Below are 24,173 nucleotides of genomic sequence, written 5' to 3' on the forward strand. Positions count from 1 at the left end.
TCAGAGTCTGAACTAGTTCCATAATTCTTTTTTTATAGTTTTGTTTTTTATGTTACAGAAGTAAGATATGCTTTTTACTTAAACGTTTTCAAATTGGACAAGTGTATATAAAGTAAAAAGTTAAAAGTTTTGTACTCCAATGTTAACGCCAGGTCTAAGTGTTTTTAATAGTTTGGAGGTTGTGTGGATATCAGTTCTGAGTATTTCAAAATATGTTTTTTAAACTACAAAAAAAGTTCTTTAACTTTTAGTAACTTTTTTTTTTATCTACAGATATTAAAATGCATGCTGTGGTGAAAAAGTTATGCTTAATTGACAAAATAATTGAGTATTTAAATGAATGTGTGAGTCAAGATGGCAAGGTAAGGCTAATGTGCATCTAGACATTGTTTCACAGGCTGTTTTTATTAATCAGATCTGAAATTGAACTGAGCAGAGTTTGGATGAGTACTTGGATTTTAAATCCTAAGTAACACCTCCTATGTCATTCATTTTTTTAAATTCTGAAAGTGGAGTCTCTATAAAGGAAAACTAATTTTAAAATTTGCATAAGATGGGCAAGCAGAAGTATATACAAAACTTACTTTCAGTGGAAAGTAATTCCTAGTATTTCTTTACGTTTCAGTTTCAGGTAATTTGATGAAAAAGCATAAAATTTAGAGTAAGATAATATTATGGTATGTTTGATCTCACCTGATAATTGGTGAAAATAAAATAGCTGTGTTTTTCCTCCTGGCCCAGGTTGTAGAATGTTTGGTGCAACCATGCCTCACGCTCTTGAGGAAGGTTTTATGTGGCGATCCAGTCGTGCGCGTTTCCCTCTCACAACAGCCTTCTCTTTTGACCCTGTTATTCAGAGGTAAATAAAAGAAAATCTGCTAATAATTAGATTGTTCTTAAGTTTGAAGTGTTTCTTCTTTAATTGTAAGTCACATTTACTTTTTATTTTACTCTTAGAACATCAGCATTTATTACTGAACACACTACTAAAAACTAATCACAGTGGAAAATGTTTAATATTTCTGTGGAAATTGCTTTATAATCTTGTTACTGAGTGGAGCCTAGAGCTGAGAAAGGGTCAAACCTCTGATTGTTCTTTGTACCTTGATGTAGATGTCATCTGGTGCTCAGACAGTAAACTATTACCTATAAACAGAGAAAGTTGCAGTTGCTGTTATTACTGTCTTTTTTCCAATATCTCTTTCGTCTTTCTTTTTTGCTTGTACCTTTGGATCTTGGTACATTTTGTCTGATTATTTCATTTGACAGGTGTTAAGAGTATAGACTCAACCTGTGTGGGCAGAAACTAGACCATCCTAAATGACTCTGAGCCTACATTTATTACATTCTACAAAGTGTGGTTTTAAAAACCCATTTTAATTTGATTCTAATTTAGTAAGGTGTTAGATGAACACATTTCGTGTTGTTTTGTCCTGCCTGTCTTCTTTGTTTTTTTTTTCTCAATGGAGACTTTGGTAACATTTTGTACTATTTTCTTTCTTAGAGATTTAGGCCACTGCTTTTTAATATTCTACAGGAGTCATGTAGGCCGAGCATCTGAATGTGCTTCATCTTGTCTGTTATCAGGCATATAGGAGATAAGCGAGATTTATGTTCAAAATATGTTATTGCAATATAGTCCTTTTATTTTAGCATTTTTTCCTCCTGTTGGCTTCTGCTTGCCAAGTAAGATGCAGTTTATTGAAGTAGCAGCAGTAAAACCAGGTAAAGCTCTAAACGGATTCAGTGTGTTTAGGCTCATAACATTTTGAGTAGACTATAACGTTTTTATAGGATTGTTGTATAGACTGATCATCTGAAAGAGCAGCAGTTATAGATTTTTAGTTTTCTTTAATCCTGTTAATAATTGTCTTCTTATTAACTTCATTCATTTGAATGTAGTTCCAATTTACCTTTTCATTTATAATTTTCATTTAAATTATTCAAGCATGGAGCTTATTATGAACACCTACTGGATTCAAAAGCATGTTCCAAGGCAGTATAATCTATACCCTTTTCAGTATTTCAGTTTTTCTATTTCATTGCTGTTTGTGGAAATTACTTTCAATGAGTCTGAGAATGAATATAGTATCCCCCATTAATGGATTTAGTTTCAGGAAAAATTTTACTTATTTATTTATTTATTGAGACAGAGTTTCACTCTTGTTGCCCAGGCTGGAGTGTAGTGGTACGATCTTGGCTCACTGCAACCTCTGCCTCCCGGGTTCAAGCATTTCTCCTGCCTCAGCCTCCCGGGTAGCTGGGATTACAGGTGCTTGCCACCATACCTGGGTAATTTTTGAATTTTTAGTAGAGGCTAGGTTTCTCCATGTTGGCCAGGCTGGTCTCAAACTCTTGACCTCATGTGATCCACCTACCTTTGCCTCCCAAAGTGCTGGAGTTACAGGCATGAGCCACCATGCCTGGCCGAAAAATGGATTTTTAACCAGCTGCTTAACCAAGAAAACCCATTTCTCAGCAAACGTTTATGAAGTACATGCTTTGTGCTAGGTGCAGTGCTAGGCCCTTGGGTTATATTGCTGAGCATGGTAAATGACCCTCTTGGAGCTTACAGTAGAGTTGGAGATGTTGACAAGTAAATATACAGTACACCACAATAATACTTAGAGTTGGGGATTCCTGGTGCCAGAGGACGTGCTGGTCAGATTGGTTGGTGATAAGTATCAGAGATTGTTTCTAGGGAATGTGGCATCTAAAATGGAATTTCAGAAATGAGTAGGAGTTCAAGTAGGCAAGACTGACTTCTAGATAGAGGGAGCCATGGTTATGTGTATGAGAGACTGATGTGTTTGAGATGGAGCTGGCTGGATTTGGGGAATGTGGAGTGAAGGGGAAATGATGGAATGAGACAGGGAGGGCAGTTCGTGCAGGGCCTGGGAGGTCTTATTAAATAGCAGTGAGGAGCCGTTTAAGGTTGTTAAACAGGGGAGTGTGTGTTTTAGGAAGATTATTCTGTAGCATGGATAGTGGATCAAAGGAGTAGAATAAATAACTTCTCAGATAACACTGCTTTGATTATAAACTTTATGTTACGACAGAATTCTATACTGTGTTTCAGGGTTAGAAATTAACTTAGAAATCATTTACTATACCATCTCAGTGTGAGGTCTAGAGAGATTTAGCAACTTGGCCAAGGTTATAACCAAAAAATGGTTATTGGGTTATTTACTTTGCTACTGAGAGAGAATCTAAACTTCCTTACCTTTGTTTGTTTTTGTTTTAAATAATCACAGACCTATACATACTCACTGTAAAAATTCAGGCAATATGGAACTATGCAAATTCTAAAAGTTTACATTTTCTTCTCTTTCTCAATTTCCCCAAAGAAGACTGTTCTAGTTATGATTAGGAATGTATTATTCCGAATGATTTTTTCTACACACACATGTAGTTTTCATTCTGTATATTACAGTATTGTGTTGCTTCCTTTTTTCAACTGGAAATGTAACTTGAATATCCTTCCATGTTATTTTATGTGAGTATACATTCTTTAAAAAACCCTAAGAACAACTGCATTGGTGTTTCAGAATTTCAGTTTGCTGTGTTACTGGGTATTTGTTTTAGATTTTTCACCATGACAGTAATCATGTTGTGTGATCATCTTTGTGCATTCTGTGTTGCAATTCCTACGTCAAAGAGATTTTATAAGATAATGGTTAAGTTCCTTTCCAAATCACTCTCACCAAAGGTGTTTAAAAATGCTTATTTTCATTACAACTTTGCTAACACTGAATGTCTCATTAAAAGTTTTTAATCTTACAGGTAAAAATATATAATTGTTTTATTTTCTTAGTTTTAGTGAAGTTATCTTTTCATATATTTTATATTCAAATTTCATAATCTATGGATTACCTATTTTTGTGTTGTATTTAATTTCTTTTTAGTGACTTGTAGGGTGTTTTAATTATAAGATAGACACAATCCTTATGCTTGATTTTACGTGACTAATATTTTCTTTCAACTTTTCTATCCTTTAAATTTATTTATTATTATATTTTTAACCTTAAACTTAAATATTTTACGGAAATATATAGAGCTTTTCTGTTATGGCAGTTGGGCAATTTTTCATCATGCTCTTCAAGTAGGACTTTCTCTAGTTTCAGATTGAAAACATTTTTCCTGTGTTTCAAGTGTTGTTTAAAAAAATTAAATTTTAAATCAGGCAAAGGCATTGCTGTAATTTCTTATTTATTTGGAAATATTATGGTTCATTCTCTTTATCACTGATGTGAAATGTCTATTTTATTATAAGTTAATTTTTACATGTTCTCTGTTTCTTTACTTTTTTTTCCTATTTTTAATCATGTCAATTACATAAGGATGATTTTCTTTTCTAGCAGTTAGGAAAAATATCTTCTCTCAAAACTTATTTCTTATTGCTGCTTCCCTGAATTTGCTAACTGTGTATTATGTTGTTATTCCTGTGAGATAACATCATCCTTCTTTGTTTAGAATTTCATAGGTTTCAAGCATTGAGAAATTGTAGCATTGGGATCATTATAGAAGTGGGAACTTATACTTAATGATAAAGAATCGGACCAGGGCACTTAGCTAAGTAGTAAGTAGTAGAGCTAGTGTTAAGTCTATCCGTTCAGAGCCCTTCCCTTTTCCATCATCTTGTCATAATTAACAGGAACCAAAACAACGACACAGCCCAAGGATAACATATTAAAGTCAAATCCAAGTTCTATGATCACATGTTTGTAGTAAAGGGCAAAAGTTGTAAATTAAGATCTCTCGGTGAGGAAACTTTAGCTAAAATTACATGACTCGGCATAACCTTCTAGAGGCTGTATCAGTTCATTTCTCTACCTAAAACTAGACAGTGTCTAGTGAGTGTATCTACAAGTGTCCTCCTGGACTGGTAGCGTCTGCGTCCTCTGAGAACGTATTAGAAATTCATATTCACAGGCTCCACCCTAAACCTATCCAATCAGAAACTGTTTTTACAAGCCCTCCAGGTGATTCTTGTACATCCACAGGTTTGAGATGAAAGCCTGTGTTTTAGTGTCACCTTATCTGGGTTAATGTTGCATTTCTTTTCTCTTCAAATTAAGATATTTTAAATTTGAAGTTTGTTCTTTCTAGACATACAAATATTTCATAAAGTTGTGCTTCTTTTTATTTAGTGTCCTTAATATTTCATGAAGATTGTACTGTCGTGACTGAAGTTGGAGCACTATTTTGTCTTCTATTATTTGATGAAGTATCAAGAATGGATATGTGGTGAGATAAAATAATTTATAAGTTTTTTACTCTTAACTGTTTGTCTCAGGTATCTGATGCAATCTTACAGCAATGCGTGGAAATTTCTGGTTTATGAAGCTTATGCTGTCCATGCTACACCCATATGTGGTATGAATTTTGATTTGAATAAACAGTATTCAAAAGCCTATTGGCTCAGAAAGTCTATCTCAAATTTTATTTTTATTACTAAGTATGAAATTTAAAATTACTGCAGTAATTTTTGTCTTTAATACATTTTTAGTACGTACCTTCAACTATGTGTTTTTTTCTTAATATTTCATTATTTTTTAAAAAACTCGGAAGATGTTTAGGACAATAGTATATGATTAGCACTGATCTTGAGCAGGATCCGTGGGCGGAGACACACAAAGTCCACCTGCCATTACCACCAATGCACTGAATCATTTGTTATGTGGAATTTTTTTTTAAAACATGATTTACTCTTCATAAGCACATCTAGGAAGTAGCAAACATGTTGTTACTATACTAAATGATAGACTCAATTGCAGCGCTTGCTTTCATTTGCAGTCAGTGAAGTGAGGTAAGTTGTATTTGTTAGACAAAACTTGGTCTACTCAGTTGCTTCTTTGTTTTTGTTTTTCTTTTACGAAACAGGTCTGTTAATCCTTCCAATAAACCTTCTTTGCCGTCAGTCTTCAGTTTGCCTGTTTCAGTTTTTAGAAGGTAAAGGATTTATTTCTCTGATTTTCTTGAAGGATGAAATGTTACAGAAAGGGAAATCAAAATCTACAATTTCTCACAATTTTCATTTAGCATTTAAATCCCATAACTTGGGCTTTCATGGTTCCTTCATGATGGTGCTTTGAAGATTTCAGTAAGTATATCTCCCCACCACCAATTTTTTATTTTGGTATCGTTCAAATTTACAGGAAAGTTGAAAGAACTATACAGTGCATACCTGTATGTTGTTCAGCCTAGAGTCATCAATTATTTACATATGAGTCTCTTTGCTTTCTCTCCCCTAATATGTATTTTTATTTATATTTAGTTCTCCCTCACCCTCCAATTGGAAATAAGTTTCAGACATAAATTCACTCCCTTCCTATATATTCCAGCATGCACATCCTTAGGTTAAGGACATTATTCTATATAACTGCTACAATATGATCACATCTAACAAGATTACAAATAATTCTATAACATGATGTGGTTTCTCCAGTTATCTCCAAGTATCTTTTGTATATATTTTTTCATAATGCAATAACAAGTTAAGGTCCTACATTGTGCTTGGTTTTCATGTCTCCTTAGACTTTTTAAAAAAGTAAATTGTTTTTATTGACATATGTCGTACATAAAGCATACAAGTCATAAGGGTACAGCCCTTGAATTTTTCCAAGTAAACGTACTTATTTATGTCACACAGAAATCTGACATAGAATATTACTAACAGACCAGAACCCCTTTTTGTGCTCTCTCATTACCTTCTACCACCCCAAAATGTAATCCTATTTTAATTTCTATTGCCATACATTATTTTTGCTGGTTTTTGAACTTTATAAATAGAGTGTATTATTATGTTGGCTTTTTGCTCAACTTGGAGAGATTTGTCCATATTGTTGCATAAAGCAATAGTTGGTTCATTTTCACTGCTATGTGGTATTCTGTCTAAGAATATACAACACTTTTATTTACCATTCTATTTGTAGACGTTTGATTTGTTTTCTGTTTTGGACTATTATGAATAAATGACTGCTAAGAACATTCTTGAACATGTGTCATTGTTGGAATATAGGATATTTATGTTTAGCTTTAGTAGATGCTATCAAACAGTATTACAAAGTGGTTGTGCTGATTTACATTCCCACCAGCAGTGGAAAAGTACTAGGTGCCCCACATCCTCACCAGCCTTTGGTATTTGCATTACCAGTCTTAATTGTGTGTAGATTTGGCTAAATAATAAAACTTACATGACTGCAGTAGTCGTGCTTGGAATGAGATCACATTTGTGGGTGCTGGGAGCTGTCTTGGCTTAGAAGCCTCATGTCCCAAATAGAAAATACATTCTCTAGTGAGCGTGCTGTAGGCATAGTTTCCAGGTTGCTTGTAAGAGCCACAGCACTCAAGATTGCTCAGAGCTGTGCCGTCCCATCATGCGTTTGTAGTTTATTCCTAGATGTCTCAGTCCAGATGTGGGGAGTCATTTTCATCATAAGCAAAGCAGCTTAGTAAATTCTTGACATTCCATATCTATCTGATTTTACTGGGTAAAGGGAGAGAGTTAGCTCAAGATCACGTTTGTCCATAAAGAGGAGAAAGGGTTTTATTTTTCCTTTACTCACAGTAATGTTGTCATTTAAAAAAGTGTTGCCCATTGATGGATGTATAGTGGTATCTCAAAGTGGTCCTGATGTATTATTCTTTGCTTTTTATTATTTTCTTCCTTCGATGTTCTTCAGACTTAATTTACTGTTCATTTTCTAACTTACTGGAAGATTGGCCATTGATTAGCCGCCCTTTCATTTAAAGCTATCAAGTTTCTAAGTATGGCTTTTGGTATATTCCACGAATTTGATATGCCATATTTTATTATTTAGTTCAAAATATTTTCTAAGTGTTTTGTGGTTTTTTTTCTTTGATCCAAGGGTTGTTTAGAGTTATTGGGGGTAACTAGTGAAGATTTAGTTTATTAGGTGTTCTAGTTATTTTATTACTAATATTTAGCTCAATATTGACATTAGAAAATATTTTCTATGATTCTAATTCTTTAGAGTTTGTTGAATTTTACTTCATGGCCCAGCATATGGTCAGCTTTTTAAAATGTTCCATGTGTAGTTGAAAATAATAATGTATATGTAGTAGTTGTTGGATATACTGTTCTGTAAGTATCAAAATATATCAGGTTTATTGATAGTGGTCAGATCTTCCCTGTGTCTACTTTATTGTATGTGTGTGAAGTTCTTTCAGGTAGCAGAGGGGCATGTTAAAATCTCCACTATGACATTGTCAGTTCTGGCTGACAGCGTGTTTTGAGGCCATGTAATTTAGTTTGTAAACATGCTGGTGGGTTGTCTCTATCATTATGAAATTATTTCTTTATCTCTAGCAGTGCTTCAGCATATAGAATTCACTTGATCCGTTATTACTGTAGCTTCACCAGCTTTTATTTGGTTAGTGGTTAGCATGATATGTATTTTTCCATCCTTGTAGTTTTAACTGTTTTGTGTCCTTAAATATACTTTTTTTTTTTGTAAGAAGTATATAGTTGAGTTTTTTTGGTCCAATCTTATAGTATTTACAGTTTTAATGGAATATTTTAATGAATTTTACATTTACTAGAATTACTTATATTTTTGGATACAGATTATTAGCTTGCTGTTTTCTATTTGTCCAGTGTCATTTTTTTTTTCTTTCTTTTTCCTCTCTGGCTTATCTTGATTAATTTTTAAAATTAATCCATGTTTTTCAGCTGTTAACTTGTAGTTATACATACATTAAGTATTCTATTTATTTATTTATTTGTAGCAATTGGGATCTTGCTCTGTTGCCCAGGCTAGTCTTGAACTCCTAGCTTCAAACAATTCTCCCACCTCAGCCTCCCAAAAGTGTTGGGATTACAGGCATGAGTCACTGTGCCCAGCTAAGTATTCTTCTATGTATGTTATTTCTATATATTTTATACAGAGGATTATTTTATAATATAGAGATTATAATTTACTTTCTTGACTGTGAATTAGTATTTTTACCACATCCCAGACAATAGAAGGACCTTAGAACACATTAACTCCATTTAATTGTTCTTCTTTTTTTTTTCTTTTATTGTCAGGTATTTAAATTCTATAAGATGTTATTATAATTATTTTATGCAGTAAATACTCATTTAGGTTTGTACACCTTGGTCGTTTCTGTTACTTTTTATTGCTTCTTTGGTTTTTCTGCCTCCATCTGAGAATTTTTTTTTGAAGAGATTTTTATTATTTAATGTAGTATACTTACATTAGCAATGATTTCGGTCAGTTTTTTTTTAATCTAAAAATTCTGTTTTAAAAAATGTTATCACTAGGTATAGAATTCTAGGTTGGCAGTTAGAGTCCATTTTTTGTAGGAACATTACTGTCAGTTTTATTGTTGCTTCTTTGAAGGAACTGTGTTCCCCATTCCCTTAGGAGTTCCTTTAGCTGTATCCCACAGCACTTTGCTTGCTTGCTTATTTATTAGGGAGAGTTTATTTTATTTTTATGGGTACATAATAGTACATATTTATGGAGTACGTGTGATATTTTGATATAAACATACAGTGTATAATGATCAAATCAGAGTAATTAGGATGTCCATCACCTCTAATATTTATTGATTCTCTGTGTTAGGAACATTTTAGATCTGCTCTTCTAGTTATTTTGAAATATACAACAAATTGCTGTTGACTATTGTTACTCTGTGGTGCTATGGAACACTAGATCTTATTCCTTGTATCTAAATTTTTATGTACCCATTAGCCATTCCTTCTTAATTCCCCCCTTTCCCACCATCCTTTACAGCCTGTGGTAATCATCATTCTACTCTTTAGCTCCATGAGCTCATTTTTAAAAAAAAATTTTTTTTTTTTAGCTCCCACATATAAAGGAGAACATGTGATGTTTGTTTTTGTGTGCCTGGATTATTTCAGTTAACATAATGACTTCCAGTTCCATCCATGCTGTTGCAAGTGACAGGATTTCATTCTTTTTTATGTCTGAATGATACGCCATTGTGTATTTATACCACATTTTAAAATCCATTCATCTATTGATGAACACTTAGGTAGATTCCATATCTAGGTTATTGTGAATAGTGCTGCAATAAACATGGGAGTGCAAATATCTCTTTGACATACTGATTTCCTTTCTTTTGGATATATACCCAGCAGTGGGATTGCTGGATCATATGTAGGTTCTGTTTTTAGTTTTTTGAGGAACTCCATAATGTTTCCAATAATAGCTATACTAATTTACATTCCCACTAACGGTGTATGAGCATTCTCCTTCCTCCACATTCTTGCCAGCATCTGTTGTTTTTTTGTCTTTTTGATAAAAGCCTCTTTAACTGGGGTGAGATATCTCATTGTGGTTTTGATTTGCATTTCTCTGATGATTGATTGATTTGCATTCCTCTGATTATATGAGAATTTTCTCATATACCTGTTGGTCATTTATATGTCTTCTTTTAAGAAGTTTCTATTCAGATCTTTTGCCCAGCTTTTAATTGGATTATTATTATTATTTTGCTGTTAAGTTGTTTGAGTTCCTTATATATTTTGGTGGTTAATCTCTCACCAGTTGAATAGCTTACAGGTGTTTTCTCTCATTCTGTAGGTGGCCTCTTCACTTTGTTGACTGTTTCCTTTGCTACACAGAATCTTTTCAGCTTGATATGATCCCATTTATTTATTTTTGCTTTGCTTGTCTGTGTTTTTGAGGTCTTACTTAATAAATCTTTGCCCAGGCCAATGTCCTGAAGCATTTCTCTGATGTTTTCTTCTAGTAGTTTCACAGTTTCAGGTCTTACATATATGTCTTTAATTCATTTTGATTTGATTTTTGTATGTGGTGAGAGACAGAGATCTGGTTTCATTTTTCTGCACATCGATATCCAGTTTTCTGAGTACCATTCATTGAAGAGACTGTTCTTTCCCCAAAGTATGTTCTTCGTGCTTTTGTTGAAAGTTGACAAAATGTGTGGATTTATTTCTGCATTCTTTATTCTGTTTTGTTGGTCTGTATGTCTGTTTTTATGCTAGTATCATGCTGCTTTGGTTACTATAGCTTTGTAGCATAATCGAAGTTAGGCAGTGTGATGCCTCCATCTTTGTTCTTTTTGCTCAGGATTGTTTTGGCTGTTTAGGATCATGTTTTGTTCCATATACATTTTAGGATTTTTTTATATTTCTTTTTGTTCCTTCTAGGATGCAAATTTACATGCATGTTAGATTATTTCACCATGTTAAAGGAAAAACTTGAGACAAAATATACATGCATGTGTCTTTATGATAGAACAAAATTAACTTTGGTTTAAGAGATACTGCTGTTGAATCTGTTTTTATTTCTAAACATATTTCTTGGTTCTTGTTGAATTTATTGATGATGAAACCATGTTCTCAAGTGAAAATAATAAGTTGGAATTCAGTCACTTAGTGACCTCTGTGATCATAGGCAATTCACGTATCAGCTTTAAGCCTCATTTTGATCATTTGTAAAATAGGTATCATAGTGCCATACCATCTAACTGTGAATGAATGATACAAAATAAGCAGTGTTTGGCATAAAGTAAATATCAGTGTTTTAGCTGAACACCTTTTATGTTTGGTTCACTATATTATTGGGCCCTGACTTCAACGAATGTTAGTTATCTCCGCAACAACTCTAATGTAGCATAGAATGTGGTAAGTCCTCAAGAAAGGATTTAAGTATTCTGGGGAGTTTAGAGGAGATGAAAAGAATAATTGAAATACTGTATAAATTATGATAACTGTTTAAAATAGGGACTAAGAGAAACCTTTGCATTATTGTGGGTTGGGAGGCATTGAACTAGCCCTCATTTGTGACTCTGTTTTTGAGTAGCATTTAAGAATTTGAAAGTTTGTAATTATTTGTACACATTTTCTTTAGGTATCATCTGCCTGTTCATGTCATCAGACACCATGCTGTGAGTCCTTACTCCATAGTTTTGCCCTTATCTGCTGATTGCTTGGACTTGAAACCAGTGTCAGATATGCTGAGAATAGCTTGGAACCTGTCGTGGTATCATGGGAGTGATAATCTGTTGAAGCAAATGAACTCTGAAAGTAAAATGCAAGAGTAAGCTCTTACTTTGTTGAAAAAGCATTTGCAATTAATTAATTGTAATCAATTAGTTAGATTTTACTTTTTCCTTAAGTCTGGTAGCTTTTTCCCTTGATATCATCTGATTCTGCTTTTTAGCAGTTATAATTTTCACTTTCTTTTAAAGATTACATGTGTTTATTACTTTTCATCTATTATACAAGAAAATTTTAAATGAAAAAGCATTTTACTCTGTACTGTTATAGAGGTTAATGTCTGATTTGTTCGTAGATATGAATCACTAGGAAATTTTAACTAGAATAAAATCTCAGTAAGTATATGCATGAGCGTTATCATTAGTGTGATGTTGATTACTTTTGAGTATCTTAATATTCTAATATGTCTGTCTTATGTGAATAAAAATTTTTATGAGGAAGAAAAGTCATTATAAACATTTGGGGTGCCATTGTAAAATCCTAATATTGGCAGATATGTATCAGTTTTTCTTTTGGCTGTAAGTCAATCTTTTGTTAAAAGAAAATGAAGATAAAACAACTTTTGGGAGAGTTTATAATAGAAATAAATGTGAGATTTCATTTAAATAGCTTTATGTTCCTCCTCCTTTTTTTTCTTTTTGTCTAGATTTTTAGATGCATTGAAGTTATCCACAGAGGACGTCCTCACTCTGAAGATAACACACATGGCTAGTGGGCTGCAGGACTGCCTCCATTCCATTGTTCAGGCTGCAACCCACAGGGAGGTTAGGGCTGCTGTCACTAGGATGAGTTTTTATCTTCTGAATGACAGATTGTCTTTAAAGGGTGGCCCTGGTCCCTGTGGGGTTACCTTGAAGTCCTTGGCTTGGCACACAGCACTGAACAGGTCAGTGTAAGGTCAAGGCTGCCAGTTTCAAAGACCTGGATTGTATTGCATTTGTGTTCATCTCCTAACCTTTGAAGATAAGAGTCTATGCCCTTACTGCTGCTATCATAGAAAGAAAAACTCCAGGATTTGTATCATCTGTAAGAATAGCCAAAGAGAAAATTTTAATTTAGGTATTGCATTGTTGAAGGGATTATTAATAAACTTATAGCAGTTTATTATCGTTAGAAAATGTTACCTCACAAAAGTAAATAATTAGGATAAGACATGGATGAAACAAATTGAATGTTTATTTCTATCCATGTTATAAATGAGTTGAGACATCAGTGAATTGATTAATAGGTGTGGTACACCTGCCACAGGCTGTTTTGTTTTGTTTTGCTTTTATTTTGTTCTTAAGTAAATTATATCATTTTTCTTTTTACTCTCAATTTCATGAAGTTGATTGCCATGTAGAGGTCCTTTATAGCAGTTAATTGGGAAGGCTCTAGCTTGTCAGTTTAACATGCTTAACTTGTAGCAGATGGTTGCATTTGCAACAAGACTGATAAGCAACTGCTGCAAGCAGGTTTTCATTTTATTCTTCATGTGACTTTAGTATAAAATGTATAACTTTATTATTTAACATAAAATGTGCAGTTTTTAAGCTGCTAGGTTAAATGAGTTCCCAAAATATGAATTCCTTTATTAGTTTAGCTTTAAAGATTAGTTTATCTGATTAGGCTTTCCAGTGGTGTGCTGGTGCCCACTAATACAGCCTTGTGAGAGAGCTGATGGTTGAATTTTCAGGATTTTTGTAAGTTGATTGTTAAACACAGCCATTCTTAACAATCATATAAACTTACAATTAAATAAGTTATATGAAAAATAAAGGTAATGAATATGCAAACATCACTTTCTATTATGTGGCAACATTTTACTGTTATCTTTGTTCTTAGGTTATGCATACATGTACACTACAGGGGTATGTATTTTATGGAAATAACTACAGTGGAATGCCAGTGTGCATCTCTTCACAACTTCATGTTACATGGGTGGCTCCAAATTGTCTGGAGTGGGTTATTTACACCATGGAAATTCACAAACACAATAAGTCAGCACTCTACTTCTGTTAGACAGTTACATATTTATCAGCACACTCCGGCATTTAAACAGTCTTGCCAGTTGAAGAATGCATAAATCCTTCACTTTAAATAAATGTAATATGTCCCTATTTGTCAAAAGAAATTTTAACATAAAAGCTGATTGTATTCATTGCACTAAGTTTTCTTTCTCTTGTGAATTAAAACCATAGAAATAGTATGCAATACCGCATTACAGGAAAGACTCTCAAACTGTGGGTCAAGGAAGCCTTTAGAGTGTTTCAGATTGCCCAGTAGCAATAACTATATGTGAGCATCACATTTTTATGGTTAGTTTCCTCAGGACTAGTGTTAAGTGGAGAACATAGACTGTGTATATGTTTTTTATATATATATAATATTCATCTCATATTTGGTTTTTAGGTCTGTGCTTGATCACGGCAACACAGACACTACTGCCTAATTTATAAATATTCATGTGTTTCTGCTGTATTATGTTTCACTAAAGAATGTAGAAAAAATATATATCACAGAATCCACCTTTTTTCATGAAAACTTTTTAAAAACTTTACTTCCAGAAATACATGTACTAATGAGGCTTTGGGAAACTTTAGTTTTGCTTTCACTGAGTTTAATGATAGAAAGGAACATCACCTTTTTGACTAATTATCTAAGATGAACCAACAACTTAAATGGTGCTTGGAGATAGAAAATTCCCATAAATTATGGCTGTATAAAGTATTGAGATGTTGAGAACATTTTTATAAGCTTAGTTTAATATTTTTTTAAATAGTTATTTCAAATTGTATCATTCTAGACAAAACAAAATGTAGAGAAGCATGCTCATACCTGTGTGAATGGTTTTTAATTGTATTTTAAAAATAATGTTACTTTTTAGACATTTTCCATGTCAGTAAATATACTTTGAGGCTAATTTTTCAAATATGTGCTATATCCAAATGAATGTTCCCCAAAAGGGGTCCTTTTAGGCGTGAGTGTATATGTTAGAATAATTCTGGCTTTGCTTAGATATTTTGAAATTGTACTCTCAGGTCATTTAAACAACAGATGTAAGGAAGTCTTACTATATTTTGAAGTCCTACTTAATTTTTTACCAAAAAATGATATTAGCAAAAACTCAACTATCCAGAGAAGGGTAAAAATGATTTTTACATATATACCGAAATGAACACCACCCTAAACGATGACTGTTTATCACTATTAACAAAAGTATATTTTGGTTTGACAACAAAAAATGGTTTCTAAAATCTTTTTACTTATGGTACTATGGCTTCTAAACATAACTTTCCAAGCTGATTATTTTAACAGTCCCACATTAATTTATGCGTATGTTTATATGTGTATGTTAACACACAAGCATACTATTATAATCTAATACCATTTTGGAAACTTATTTTAAGAAAACAGATGATAGTCATGGTTCAGTAGGATTACAAGTTGTTAGAGGTATCTAGATTCTTCTTTCAACTACTTTCTGTTGAGTTTGCGTGTTTAATGCCTCTCTACTCCTTTCCTACTGAAAGTCCTATTGCTACTGTTTTTCTCCATTTTTCACCAGACTGTAGACTGACTAGCGAATTGATTTTTCTGCTTTTAAACTTATGCCACTCATTTATGTTGCTTCCTCAATGATCCTTCTGAAATACATGTCACCTGTGGGTTCTGTTCCATGGTGTGCTGGGTATTAATAGAATTCCAACCCCTTAGCATGCTGTAGAAAGTTCTTTTTGATCTGGCTCTTGCTTACCTTTTCAACTGCATTTTCCACCTCTGTCTCTAACATATACTGTGTTTCTATGAAGTACAAATATTGGGGTTTTGTGAAACTGCTTGATATTTTAGGGCATACACTTCTGTTTTATACCTCCTTGCTTTTACATAGTTAACTCCCTGGCTGCCTTGTGAATATCTACTCCTCCTTGAGCTCCAAGCTCTTCTTCCTCTGTAATGTATGTGGAATTGTAGTTACCATGATTGTCACGTGGCTTTCCTGCATTACTTCTACAGTTGTTTAAATATTTGTCTTCTCATGTGCCTTGGGTTTATTACATTCCTTTTTATGTCCCTCACATATGGCATAAGTCATAGTATACAGTTGGCCATGCAGCCTCAGCATGAACACCTCCTTTGAAGGATATTCATTCTGTTTTTGAGCTGTGATTATTAGTAAGTTTTTTGTTCTTTTGAACTGTACCTGGTCATTTCTACCTATTTTGTCCTTCAGACTCACAGAATTCAATACTGTTCACATGTGACAACTCTTCATTTAAACATAACTATAATTTCTTCTCTATTTCCCCCACCCTGCTTTAAATGATTGTTTTGTTTTTTTTTTTAGATAGACTTTAAAAGCCACAGTGTCCAGACTTCTCATTTGTTCATGCTATTTTACAAGGGTATTGTGTTTCTTAGGACTCTCCCTAAGATCTGGACATGGTGCCTTATATGGGTGTGGTGCTGTGGTGTGGGGTGAATAGGAAGAAAGGGACTCCTGCCTTTCTTTTCCTACTGCTTTTCCTGTACTCAACAGACATTTATTGATCACCTACTAGGTGTCACTCTTGTAGGAAATGTAGCCGTGAGCAAAATTGATAGGGTCCTGCTCTCATGAAACTTGCCATTAAGACAGCTAAAAAGTATAATAAAAAGTAGAAATGCTTCCAAGCAGACTATTATGAAACTGTATTAGAGGAGCATCTTATCCGTTTTCAGTAGAGAGAAAGTGGTTCAGAGAATGAAGCTTAAGCCAAGGCATAACAGGTAGAAGGATGTTAAAAACCTATGGGATTGGAAGCCGAAAAGATGCCAGGCACACAGAGAAACAAATACCACATGGTCTCTCTTATATATGGAATCTAAAAAAGTCAAATTTAAAGAAGTAGAGAGTGGAATTGTTACCAGAGGCAAGTGGCAGGGGTATGTGGGTAGAGAAAAGGGAGATGTTGCTGAAAGGTTACAGAATTCCAATTCAGACAAGAGGAGTAAGTTCTGGTGATCTATTATAGCATAGTGACTATAGTTAATAATAATACATGTTTCAAAATAACTAAATTAATGGATGTTAAATGTTCTCACCACAGATAAATAAATATTTGAGGTGATGGGTATGTTAATTAGCCTGAGTGGATCATTCCACAATGTATATGTGTCAGAATACCACATTGTACCCTAAAGATATATACAATTATTACTTGTTAGTTAAAAATAAAACAATAAATGGAATATAGTTTGGAGCATGTTATGTGACAGAAATTTGATACTTTGAATCCATAAGTGGATGATCAGTTGACTCACAACCACTTATATATTATTTCTCCTCTAAACTAAAATGCCATATTCAACCAATGTTATAAAAATTAATTTTTTTTTTAAAAATGCCAGGCATAAGGCCCTGAGTTAGGAAAGAGTATCTTGTGTCTTCAAGGGGAATTGAAAAGAGGATAGTACACTTAGATTTAAGGGATATGAGGGCAGATATAAAGTGGGATTACAGAGGTGATATCATGGAAGACTTCTTATAATCTTTATGTTTATGATTGTTAAATCATTAATCTCCCAAAGATCTATGGTTGTTAGAATCATCATTTCATTCCATCCTTTCAGAGTATTTTTCTAATCTCAATTTTCATAATCCGACACTTGCCATCCTATGCAGCTGAATGTCATTTTGGGGATGTGGGAATTTTAAGTAAGGAAAAATAATAATGAGACAAACACCACATTACTAAGAAATATAGCATTATATATCCCTGGTGTTGGACTGCTTAGTTTAGTATTCATGTTTTAAAACTTGCTAGCCGTATGACTGTGGAAAAACGACTTAACCATATTGTTGCTTGAGTCTTCTTGTCTTTGAAATAGAGGTACTTACTTCACACTGTTGTTATGAAGTTTGACAAAAACCCTGCTCTTAGAGCATAGGCTGGCACAAGGTTGGTGCTCAATAAATGCTGAATATTAAGATTCGTATTACTGTCACTGTTATTAACATTTTGATGCAATTGCTTTAGATTTATAAAAAATAAACCATTACAGATAAAATTGAATCTCATATCTCTTCCTGATTGCTTTTTAAAAAAATGATTTTCCAAACTACTTTTCCCTTTTAAATAAACGTTTTATTGTCTACTAATCTTTTAGCTCTCTTAAACCAGTCTTTTTTTCTTTTTAAAGAAATCTAAGAAAATTAGCTCATATCCTTTTACTCCAAACTTACATCCTAAGTCTACCTTCTGTGTTTTCCATGCCTCTTACAAACTGGTAGCATCCTTGCAGGACTTTTTTTCCCCATCACTTTATTACCTTATTTTTTCAAGTTGGTCAGAATTAGGTTTGAAGTACTAATCCTTATCAGTGAAACATGGCATTCCCAGTATGAAAAAGCAAGTTTCATTGGACAGTTAGAGTTAGTATTTTTCCCCTTAGTATTTTTTTGGTACTTTTCCTGAATTTGTTATTTTTCTCTTATGATATTTGTCACTTCTAGTTATTTTAGTTACTTGTCCACATGTTTTTTCCACTATAAACTCATGTTCTTGAAGGCAGATACCCAGTTTGTTTCAACTTTGCATTTTTCAAAGCATTTAGAACAGTGTCTCATAAAATAGCGTCCTCACAAGGCACCTGTTAAGTCCCCATATCTGTGATGAACAGTGGTATTGAGTATTTTAAAGCACTAGAAACCATGATTATTTCTTTTCATTATAGGTTTTTACAAGTGCTTCCTGCTTGCATTGAAGATGAGAAACTGCTAATAGATATCGTACATTTTTTAAATAAATTAATAAAAGAACAAAGAAAAAATTCTTCACTAGAACTTCTAAACTGGATTCTCGAATTACTTCTTAGACATGTAAGTGGTGTTATTAAGGAATTTGGATTTTAAGTTTGGGAAGTAACTTATTTGTAGAAATCATTAGCATTATATTATGGAAAAGGGTAATTTTATATTGCCTGCACTCGGTAAAGTCGTCCTTATGTAACGAATGGCTCATAACAACATGCCTTTCCTGATACGATTGTGAATGTGTTTATTAAAATTCTGTACAGTGAATGGGACCTACAGTCTTGTGTTTAATCAAACCTGTTCTGCATGTGACCTTTCTGCTGCAACTGTATTTTTAAGTGGGAATTTCAGTTCAGGTGGCAGGGGACAGGGTGGATGTCCAGATAGGCATGTTGAGAGTTGGCTAACAAAGCCAACTGAAGGCAGGAGGGGTATAGTGATGGTGAAGTTGTGAAGAATGAGTAAAGTGTGCTCAGGCTTTAAATAACGGCTGCTGGAGTATTTACCCTTCTAGCCCCCACTGCTCTTAGATTTTTAGCTCTTCTAAAAATTCTAAATTTTTTTTGTAAGACGGAGTCGCACCCTGTCACCCAGGCTGGAATGCAATGGCACAATCTCGGCTCACTGCAACCTCTGCCTTTTGGGTTCAAGCCATTCTTCTGCCTCAGCCTCCTGAGTAGCTGGGATTACAGGTGCCCGCCACCATGCCTGGCTAATTTTTGTATTTTTAGTAGAGACGGGGTTTCACCATGTTGGCCGGGCTCGTCTTGAACTCCTGACCTTCAGGTGATCCACCCACCTCGGCCTCAAAGTGCTGGGATTACAAGCGTGAGCCACCGCGCCCAGCTCTAAAATTTTTCTAAATAGCTATTCTAAAAATTTTGGCTATTCAGATTTCTTATTCTAAGAAGTCCGCGAAGAACCCAAGAAGCCAGGTCCCTATTGTTGGTCTGTCTGTCTGTTTATGTATTTATTTGCAAATACCATATGAATTTACTCAACTTAGGTAAGATAAAGCTTTATACAAATAAGAAAAAAAAAAAAGCTAGAAAAGAGGGCCTAAACTGATAGAGGAGATAGTGGATCTTATAAGGCAAATATGTTTCCTTATATATTAATACATTTGCAAAATTTAGAGATAATTTTCTGTAAAAATATGAATTCCTGTGTTGTTAGACATGCTGATATAATGTTTGTGTGTATATAAAACTTATTTAGATGTTTATTATTGCCTTAGGCTATTTTCTTTTGTTTCTAACGTAATACCAGAAACTGGGTAATTTGTAAAAAACAGAATTTATTTCTTATGGTTATGGAGTCTAGGAAGTCCAGGTTTAACGGGACACATCTGGTGAGAGCCTTCTTGCTAGTGGGGACTCTCTGAAGAGTCCCGAGGTGATGCAGGGAATATATGGTGAGGGGGCTGAGCGTGCTAATGTGCTATCTCAAGTTTTTCTCTTCCTGCAAAGCCACCAGGTCCCCTTCCATGATAACCCATTAATCCACTGCTCCGTGAATGGATTAGTCTATTCATGAGAGTAGGGCCTTCATGATCCAGTCACCTCCAAAGGCCCCACCTCTCAATACTATTACTTTGCGGATTAAATTTCAACACGAATTTTGGAGGGAACGTTCAAACCATAGTAATTATCTTTTCCTTTATTGTAGACTGGTGAAAATTGGGACTGTTTTGTTCATTATTGCATACTCAGCATTTACTATAGTGCCTTGCCCATAGTGAACTCTGAATACTCAGTAATGAGCTATGTAGTTATTTACAAGAAGCACACAAAACCTTAATTTTGTAATTTGTTAAGATTTAACAAAAATGGAAACCATGTATTATGTTCAAGGTTACTTATATATGCAAGTATATTTATAGAGTGAATTTCTAGAATTGTAATTGCTGAGTCAAATTGTAGAGGTGTGTGTGTACTGAGGTTTTGTGGTTTTATAAATAGATAACTTGTTTTGAATTAGATGGAGGTTTTTTCATATTTGGTCTTTTTGTGAATTGTATCTTGATGTCCTTGCTGGTTCTCCTCCACAATTGGGTTGTTAGTCTCCTTTCATTTCTTCTTTCCTGTCCTCTTTCTTTTCCTCCCTTCCCTTCTCCCTTCCCTTTCTCCTTCGTTTTTTCCTTCCCTTTTCCTCTCCCCTCCCCTCCCCTCTCCTTGGGGCATGATTTCATTCTGGTACCTGCAACTTGGACATTAGTGTAGAGATCTTTCACGTTTTGATTAAATTTATTCCTAAGTATCTTAATTTTTTTTGGTAGCTATTTTAAATGAGGTTTTTTTTTGGGGGGGGGGTTAGTGTATAGAAATGCTACTGATTTTTTATATGTTGATTTTGTATCCTGCAACTTTATTGAATTCATTTTTAAGTTCAAAGTTTTTTGGTGGAGTCTAGGTTTTTCTAGATTTAAGATTATATCATCAGCATAGAGGGACAACTTAACTTGCCTTTTTTCTAGTGTGGATGCCTTTTATTTCTCTATAGACTAATTGCTCTGGCTAGGATTTCTACTACTGTATTGAATAGACATGGTGAGAGTAGACAGCCTTATCTTGTTCCTGATCTTAGAGAAAAAGCTTTAAACTTTTCGCCATTGAGTATGATGTTAGCTGTGGGTTTTTCATATATGGTCTTTATTGTGTTGGGATTCCTTTTCTACTTATTGAGAGTTTTTATTATGAAAGGATGTTGAATTTTGTCAGATGCTTTTTCTGCATCTGTTGGTATAATCGTGTGGTTTTTGTTCTTAATTCTGTTAATTTGTTGTATCACATTTACACATTTGTGTATGTTGAACCATCCTTGCATCCCTGGAATGAATTCCACTTGATTATAGTGAATGATCTTTTTATTGTGCTCTTGGTTTCAGTTTGCCAGTATTTGGTAAAGGATTTTTATATCTGTGTTTATCAGGGATATTAGCCTGTAATTTTCTTTTCCTGTAGTTCCCTTGTCTGGCTTTGGTATCAGTGTAATGCTGCCATCATAAAATGAGTTTGGAGTTTTTAGAAGAGTACAGAGATTAGTATTAATTCTTCTTTAAATGTTTGGTGGAATTCAGCAGTGAAGCCATCAATCAGGTGTTGGGCTTTTCTTTGGTGAAAAACTTTGTATTCCTGCTTTAATCTCCCTGTTATTGATCTGTTCAGATTTTCTGTTTCTTCATGATTCAATCTTGCTAGCTCTATGTGTCTAGGATTTTTTCCATTTGGTTGTCCAATTTGTTGACATGAAATTGTTAATAACAGTCTCTCATGACTTGTATTTCTCTGGTATCAATTGTAATGTCTTCCCTTTCGCTTCTCATTTTGTCTGTCTTCTTTTTTTATTAGTCTAGCTAAAGATTTGTCAATTTTGTTCATCTTTTCAAAATCTCAATTCTTGATTCTGTTGATCTTTTCTATTGTTTTTCCAGTTTCTATTTCATTTGTATCTGCCCTGATCTTCATTGTTTTCTTACTTTTTACTAAGTTTTAGCTTCATTTATTCTTCTTTTTCTAGTTCCTTGAGGTTGTTTACTTGATATCTTTCTTTTTGACATAGATGTTTATTGTTACATATGTCCTTCTTAGACCTGCTTTTGCTGCATCCCGTAAGTTTTGGTTGGTTTTGTGTCCATTTTTGTTTGTCTCATGACGTTTTAAAATTTCCCTTTTAGCTTTTTCTTTGACCCATTGATTGTTCAGAAGCATGTTACTTAATTTCTATGTATATGTGAATATTCCAGAATTCCTTCTTTTCTTGACTTCTAGTTTTTTATCATTATGGTCAGAAACAATATTAGATATTATTTCAATCTTGTTATATTTGTTGAGACTTGTAACACCGTACATGTAAATTACTGTTAATTTTGTAGTATGTCGTGTTGATGTATATTTTATAATTTATTCATAGTTATGAAATTAAAATTCCTACAAGAATCTAGATGATTGTACTATAATTTTAATGCAGTTTTTGAAAAGGATTTTTGGTCCAGTTATGTTTACTTATTTGACTTTGTATGGTATTAAACCTTTCTTCGGAAAGCTTCTACTTTATCTCATATATTATCACCACAAGTGTTATAAATAATAGTAATTTTAAGAATGCACAAAAGTGAACTTAAGTATTCGCTGTCAGGTGGGTTTACTCCCTAAATATTATGCTACGAGATAAATTAATATGTGTTATATAACTATCGATGTTTAGGATAAAGGGAACCTGGAAATAGAAAATCAAGTACCTTTTAAAGTTTATCCTTTGAAGTGAGTGAAATAAGTGAGAAATGATTTAAGAAGTTCAGTAAAATAACATTTCCAAGTAAATTGCTTTGAATGTATGGACATACGTGAAAAGATACACAAAAGCTGTGGTTGCAAAAACAAAATTAGGCAGATATGAACGCCTCATTAGTCAGAAGAATGCTAAGAGGAAGTGAAAAGAAAAATCAGCTAACTTCCTGAGGGAAGATAGGAACTTTCTCTTGTGAAAATTTTTTCGATGTGTTTTATCAAGACAGTCATTTATTACAAACATACTGTAATTCTTAGGCAATTTAGGAGTTTATTGTACCTCTAATCTGTTTTTAATATGATATTTTGTTTATAATAACCTAGAAGTGCTGAATTTGAATACCTTTCTTTTTGGAATGCATTTTTTTGATGGAAATTCATAAATGTGGGGCTCTTGGTTTTTTTTTTCTTTTGGTGAAGCTCAACAGAACTATATAGCATATATATTTTCCTTGGCTGACTTGCCCATAACAGGCTCATGTGCATTCAGACTTTATTGAGGGTCTTCACACACTTTTGGCATAGCTTGTTGATGGATGTAAAATTGGATATGAGGAGTGGTAACTGTGTGCGTAAAGAAAATGAGCCATCATTATAGCAATTGTTGCCTTTTAGAGGTCAACAGTGACAAAATAATGGCCCAAGTAGTTGGTTTAAAATTAGGATTGAATACTAATGTCTAAAGACAAAAACTTCAGATATGATTAAGCACTTGACATCTGTAGGCATCATTAGAGACATCTTATTCTACTCTGTTGTCCTTGAGAAATGGTAATTCACCCTATATTTTAGAACTGTTATTTGCTGAGGTTCACTGAATTTCAGTGTTAACATGTAAATCAAAGGTAAAAAGAGAAAAAACCCTCAGGAATCTTCAAGTGGAAACAAGTTATTAATAGGATGAGATTCTTTGGGAGAATCTTAATTTTTAGGTATACACATACCGTATCAGTATATTCATGTATTAATGGTAGCTTCTACTTAATTTTTATCAGCATATCAAAATTAATAATTCCTGATAATGAAAATATGTTTTACAAGATGGAGTTTGCATCTTGGTATAAACAGTTTGTTCATTTTGCCAGTAGTT

The 24,173-nt window shown here is 33.6% G+C and overlaps 1 protein-coding gene across 1 annotated transcript in view; it reads left to right on the forward strand.

Moving 5' to 3' along the window:
• RTTN (rotatin) overlaps positions 1 to 24,173 on the forward strand; it is a 202,905-nt gene that overhangs the window by 62,550 nt on the left and 116,182 nt on the right. The window contains exons 20-26 of the mRNA XM_011968360.1: positions 274 to 362; positions 742 to 859; positions 5,151 to 5,247; positions 5,884 to 5,952; positions 11,871 to 12,059; positions 12,666 to 12,905; positions 18,716 to 18,860. Coding sequence (XP_011823750.1) covers positions 274 to 362; positions 742 to 859; positions 5,151 to 5,247; positions 5,884 to 5,952; positions 11,871 to 12,059; positions 12,666 to 12,905; positions 18,716 to 18,860 — 947 coding nt within the window. The remainder of the gene's footprint in view (positions 1 to 273; positions 363 to 741; positions 860 to 5,150; positions 5,248 to 5,883; positions 5,953 to 11,870; positions 12,060 to 12,665; positions 12,906 to 18,715; positions 18,861 to 24,173) is intronic.

The sequence above is a fragment of the Mandrillus leucophaeus genome, unplaced genomic scaffold (genome assembly GCF_000951045.1).
Source record: "Mandrillus leucophaeus isolate KB7577 unplaced genomic scaffold, Mleu.le_1.0 Scaffold84, whole genome shotgun sequence".
Lineage (NCBI taxonomy): Eukaryota > Metazoa > Chordata > Mammalia > Primates > Cercopithecidae > Mandrillus > Mandrillus leucophaeus.